This window comes from Miscanthus floridulus, chromosome 5 (genome assembly GCF_019320115.1).
Source record: "Miscanthus floridulus cultivar M001 chromosome 5, ASM1932011v1, whole genome shotgun sequence".
In the NCBI taxonomy this organism is placed as follows: Eukaryota; Viridiplantae; Streptophyta; class Magnoliopsida; order Poales; family Poaceae; genus Miscanthus; species Miscanthus floridulus.
In genome coordinates this window covers 84,835,158-84,840,802 of record NC_089584.1, presented here as the reverse complement: position 1 = coordinate 84,840,802, position 5,645 = coordinate 84,835,158, and the positions used below count along the sequence as shown (strand labels likewise).

The 5,645-nt window shown below is 48.9% G+C and overlaps 1 protein-coding gene across 1 annotated transcript; it reads left to right on the top strand.

Annotated features, from left to right (window-relative positions):
• The first annotated feature begins 208 nt into the window (after positions 1 to 208).
• On the top strand, positions 209 to 2,714 carry LOC136450162 (probable aldo-keto reductase 1). The gene is made up of 7 exons (XM_066450504.1): positions 209 to 328; positions 460 to 630; positions 729 to 932; positions 1,029 to 1,201; positions 1,313 to 1,409; positions 1,535 to 1,688; positions 2,230 to 2,714. The coding sequence occupies exons 1-7, from the start codon at positions 209 to 211 to the stop codon at positions 2,409 to 2,411; spliced, it is 1,101 nt and encodes a 366-aa protein (XP_066306601.1). The 3' UTR covers positions 2,412 to 2,714.
• Positions 2,715 to 5,645: the final 2,931 nt, after the last annotated feature.

Sequence of the window (5,645 nt, the reverse complement as noted above, 5' to 3'; positions counted from 1 at the left end):
ATTACACTCGATAAACCATATTGCACTCGGCTTACCTTCTGTTTCCGTAGTGACGGCGCGTTTGATAACTACTACTACAGTACTTGACAAGGGCCATGGAAATTAGTTTGACTGCGGAAATTAGAATGCAAATTTGATTTTTAGTCTTAATCTATTGTAATGCAGTATGTACCCATGTGCCCTATAAATTCTCGCAAAAGTGGCTGCTATGTTTCCTGGAACCAAACTTCGTTCCACCGTTCCTCGTTCAGTTCACCGGCGAGCAGCGGCCATGAATAGCCAAGCCCCTCCGGTTCCGCGCGTCAAGCTCGGCACCCAGGGATTCGAGGTCGCTTTATCTCTCTCCGTTCACCTCTCCCCGAATTATCTTGTTGCGGCGGCCGCGCCTCCGCTCTCTCGTTCTCCGCTAGCCCGGTGCTTTGATTGAATCGACTCGGCCGATTGATTCCATCCGTGTAGGTGTCCATGCTAGGGTTCGGGTGCATGGGACTGACGGGCGCGTACACCTCCCCAATGGACGACGAGGCCGGCATTGCCGTGATCACGCACGCTTTCCGCCGCGGGGTCACCTTCTTCGACACCGCCGACGAATACGGCGGGCCCTTCACCAACGAAATCCTCCTCGGCAAGGTCCGCCCTTTGTTTTCTTTTTTTTTCCTGGAGAGTTCTTGTGAGCGTGAGCGAGTTTTACTGACCCGCGGAAGACATCGATCGCTGCATGTGTGCAGGCGCTGAAGCAGCTGCCGCGGGAGCAGGTGCAGGTGGCAACCAAGTTCGGGCTCCGGCGTGACGAGAGCGGCGCGCGGACCGTGTGCGGGCGGCCGGAGTACGTTCGCGCCTGCTGCGAGGCCAGCCTCCGCCGCCTCGACATCGACTGCATCGACCTCTACTACCAACACCGCATTGACACCACAGTTCCCATCGAGGAGACGGTCTCTGCAGCCTGCCTGCACATTCGACCTGCCTTAAAGCAGTCGGCGTTGTTGTTGTGTTTGCTCATGTGAATTCTTTGTTCGAAATCATTGCAGATTGGCGAGCTCAAGAAGTTGGTGGAGGAGGGGAAGGTCAAGTACATCGGATTGTCAGAGGCGAGCCCGGACACCATTAGGCGCGCACATGCTGTGCACCCGATCACCGCGGTGCAGATGGAGTGGTCTCTCTGGTCTCGCGACATTGAGCCCGAAATTGTGCCGCTCTGCAGGTGATTCATGGATTGCAGATTCTTTTGTTCCAGCCCATGGAGGTCCTAACTCCTTAGTCCCTACCGGATGTTTATCATGTAATAAGATTCTTTTTGCTCTGTGGACTTCAGAGAACTGGGCATTGGAATTGTGCCCTACAGTCCTATTGGCCGTGGGTTTTTCGGTGGGAGAGGAGTGAAAGAACAAGTGTCCGCTGAATCTGTTCTGGTATTGATACAGTCTACCTCAGAATATTGTTTATTTCTTCCATTGCAAAAGAAAAAATAATCATCTCTTGGTCTATATCAAAACCTTTTTTTAGTTCACTTACAGATTTAACTTTGGCTTGTCAGCATGGGCACCCAAGGTTTGCAGCAGAAAATTTGGAGAGGAACAAGCAAATGTATCTGCGAATGGAAGAACTGGCCAATAAGCACCATTGCAGCCCTGCTCAGCTGGCTTTAGCATGGGTTCTGCATCAAGGAGATGATGTGGTTCCTATACCAGGTGTGACCTTATAATCTCATTCTCTTATCACTGACGATGGTCAGTGCTTCCAGGCTGATGAGTCACAGAGTTGTTCACCCAAAGATGCATTTCCAGACACATTTTTCTTGTATACACTTTCAGAGAAAAGTGTATGGCATCATATTCATAGACCATTAATGATTGGAAATAGTTTAAGTAGTATGATTGGGGAGAAACCCTTTTCAGTTATGATATAGTCTACTTTGGCAGAGAACCACTATAATGTAGCGGAACACATCCAGTCAAACAAACTTTCCTTGTTTTGAAGGGAAGTAACCTCCTTCCTTCCTAATGTGTGTGCATCATAGGTTGAACAGTTTGTGCCATATGATCTCTTTTACTGAGCTATGAAATACTTTTGTTGGTTTGAAATGGTGTGATTTAACTGACTTATTCTTGAGTCCTGCACTTATTATTCCCTTCCAAGTTCAAAGCAAGTCATCAGTAGTCATGCTTAATGGCTATATGTTCCGATAGTCCTGTATTTAGTCACTGACAGATGTTTCCTACAATTTCTCAGGGACAACCAAAATCAAGAATCTAGATTCCAACATTGACTCCTTGAACGTGAAACTGACAGACGAAGATCTGAAAGAAATGGGCAGCCAGATACGTGAAGAAGATGTGGCTGGTGAAAGACAATTCGCTTCCTTTCAACATGCCACCTGGAAGTATGCTGATACACCAAAGAAGCAGAGCTAAAAATACTTGAAAGCAACAATGATGATGCGATTGGCGTGGCACTCTCCTGCAGATGTCCTCAGGAATACCTGTTCTAAATAATGTAGAGAGAAGAACAACGAAGGGCCCAGTCTTATTGGAAGCACGAGCAGGAACTTGATTTTGTGAGTCGGGAAAAAAAAACTTGGTGTTGTGTGTACTTATGTGAAGCTAAGACTCGAGTGTAGAGTTTGATCATGGTTATACCTTTAGACTTGCAATATTCTAGATATATAGTAAAATTAATGTATCTATAAAAGTTAAAATTTTTATATATTATGGTCCTGTTTATTTGTCTTATAATCCGTATTTTTCAGCTTGTTTTTTCAGCCGGAACTGTGTTTTTTCTCTCACAACAAATTAGCCGGAATAATATTTTGGCTTATTTTTTCAGCGAAGCGAACATGCCCTATTAGCATTGAAGAATATTTAATAATCATCAAAACTTTACAAGATGCCATGAACTATTTTACTACCTAACAATCATCAGTTGTTATTATCATCAGTGGGCGAGAAGTATTCATGTGCCAGGCTACCGACTTTTTCTACAAACAGAAATCATGCACGTCACCCTGTCACGACTCACGATCCGATGTCACGAGTGACGACAGAGCTGCCACAGCCTGCGCAACGCCTTCCGCTGCGGTGTCACTGTCACCTTCTTCGGGATAAGGCAGGGCGCCGCCGGCATGAGCATGACCGTGTGCGCCGGACGGCCCAGCCGGGAGACGTGCGCGCCTGCTGTGAGGCCAGCCTGCACGGACATCGGCTATACATCTGCCTCGACTGTCAGCACCGCCCCACTGTTGGGGGACGACGTTTGCAGCGCGTGCGTAGACACCACTATTGGCGGGTTACGACGTTTGCGGCACGCGCGTTGACAGCACTGTTGGGGCACGACCTTTACGGCGCGTTTGATAATTACTGCTCTTATAATTTGAAATAGAGAAAAATACTTGACATCACTTGTGACCTCAGTGTTAGGGGGCACGACCTTTGCGGCTACATCTACCGAATGTATGCACATATTTTTGGGTTTTGCCTCCAAGATTTGGGAGGTGGATGCGATGGAGTCCAGCGATGAAGGTGACACGAGAGGGCTCAAGTCACACCTAAACTGTCCTCGTGGAATTCAAATAGTAAAGGAGGGGCCTGAAAATGATGCGAGAAGAACTGAGGGTCATACGAAAGCCGAAAGGTATGTCGAGGGGCAAAAGAAAAGCCGTCTCAAAGGTGACCGATGTGTTGGGTGGATCCGAAGTACTGTGATCCCACATCGGGCCTTGTTTGATACATGTGTATCCACTTCAATCCATATATGTTGGAGTATAGTTGAATGGAACTTAGATTAATTCTTCTACAATCCACTTTAACACATGCAGATTGAGATGAATACATGTGTATCCAAACAAAGCCTCATGTAGTGATGATAATTCCAAAATTGCCCACGGAGCATAATGTAATTTTATTTGCCTTTGTTGTACAGTAATAGATATAGATAAATAATTCTTCCTCTGTTTTAATTTTGCCGGAGTTATGATCCCCGGGTGTCTCAAGGCATCAAATAACAAGCAGGCCGAACGGCCCGCGATACTGAAGCCAAGCTTGAGCCCGAATGACCGAGGCCCAGCTAAGCTAAGCGGACCGGGTCAATCACTGAAGCCGGGGTTAGCTACGACCCCTTCCTCTTGCCTTAGCCGCACGCTACGTGGCAACTCACAACCTCTTGCCGTCCCGACCCCTAGGAAGGGACGGAAGAGACCGAGTCTAACCAAGCGGGACTGCTCCGACAGGAGCAAGCATGCCACACTGACTCCGCAAGGACCAAAGGGATAGCGGTCACCTCGATCCGGTCAGACGTCATCCCTGCGCCACGCGGCAGAGAAAAGACAACACCGCCAAACAGTGACGGAAGGTACAGAGAACCACCGTCCAAATACGACCCGATAAGACGTTTGGCATGGGGTCCACAACGATGGCCTTAACTTAGAGGCCATCCAAGCCAACGCAGGCCATGTCCTCGGAACTTAGGATCATGGTTGTCGGTGTTTCGAATCACCGGCTAGTAAATTTCTAGTTTACGCGTCTAACCCGGATGGTTGTGCTTGGAGGACATAAGGATTTATACTGGTTCGGACGAAACGTCCCTACGTCCAGTCTGCGGCTGCTCGTGTTACCGACACTTGGTTTGTAGTAAGGGTGACAAACAGGCGTGAGAGGAAGAAGGTCCTAAGTTTCTAGTGGGAAGAGTGAGTCTGGTTGAGCTCTCTATCTACTGTCGAGCGTCTAAGCCTTTCGCCGCTCAGACGTGTTAGATGTGTCTTCGAATCGCCCCCTCCGCGGGGTGCCCTGCTTCCCCTTTTATAGACAAAGGGGAAGATACATGTTACATCGGAGACAGAGAAAGAGAGAGAAAGAGACGAGGAGAGGAAGGCTTCCTGGATCGCAGCGTCTTCCATCTCCTTCATGCAGGCCCCGCCGACCCTATAGACGACGAGGGGGATGGCTCCACGTCGTGGCCCTATTCGTCACTGACGCCGCATGCGGGCGTCGTCAGCCAGTCATGGCGCTCCATCCCGTCCAGCGGACTGTACGGCTCGTTGATGTCTCCGCCTAAGGCCGTACGGGGAGTAGGTAGTATAGCATTGGCACGCCCGATGCTATTGGTGATGTGCATCCTCAGACATGGCCCATTGTGGCCGTAGGTCACGTCAAGATGTGTTTGCTCCCCTTATGGCATCAGAAGTTTGACCCCCGACTCGTACTTTCAGACCCGTAGTGGATGGGGGCGGTACAGACCTCCGTCGGGCGAGCGGGAGCCTGCACCCTCGGGGGTCAGATGAGGCATAGCCCGCACCTATAAGGAAAATGGACCCTTGGTCCATTTACTTTGGATTTGGGTGTTTGATGACCAACACGACTAAATTGGACTAATAAATTTGCAAGTGATTGTTTTGTAGTTCAATAGGATGCAAGACGTGACTTGGACAAAGGCGATGTGATGATCCAATGATCAACACCTCAAGCAAGACCTTAGAAGCACAAGAAAAGACCTAAGATATCAAGCAAAGTCTAAGCATGAAGATAGGAACCAAGCCGTACACAAGATCATGAAGAAACGAGCTCACAGAAGTGATCGGACACTGGACCGGACATTGAAGAAAAGTGACCGGACGCTCCGATCAGTGGCTCAGCATCAGCAGCAGCGACCGGACG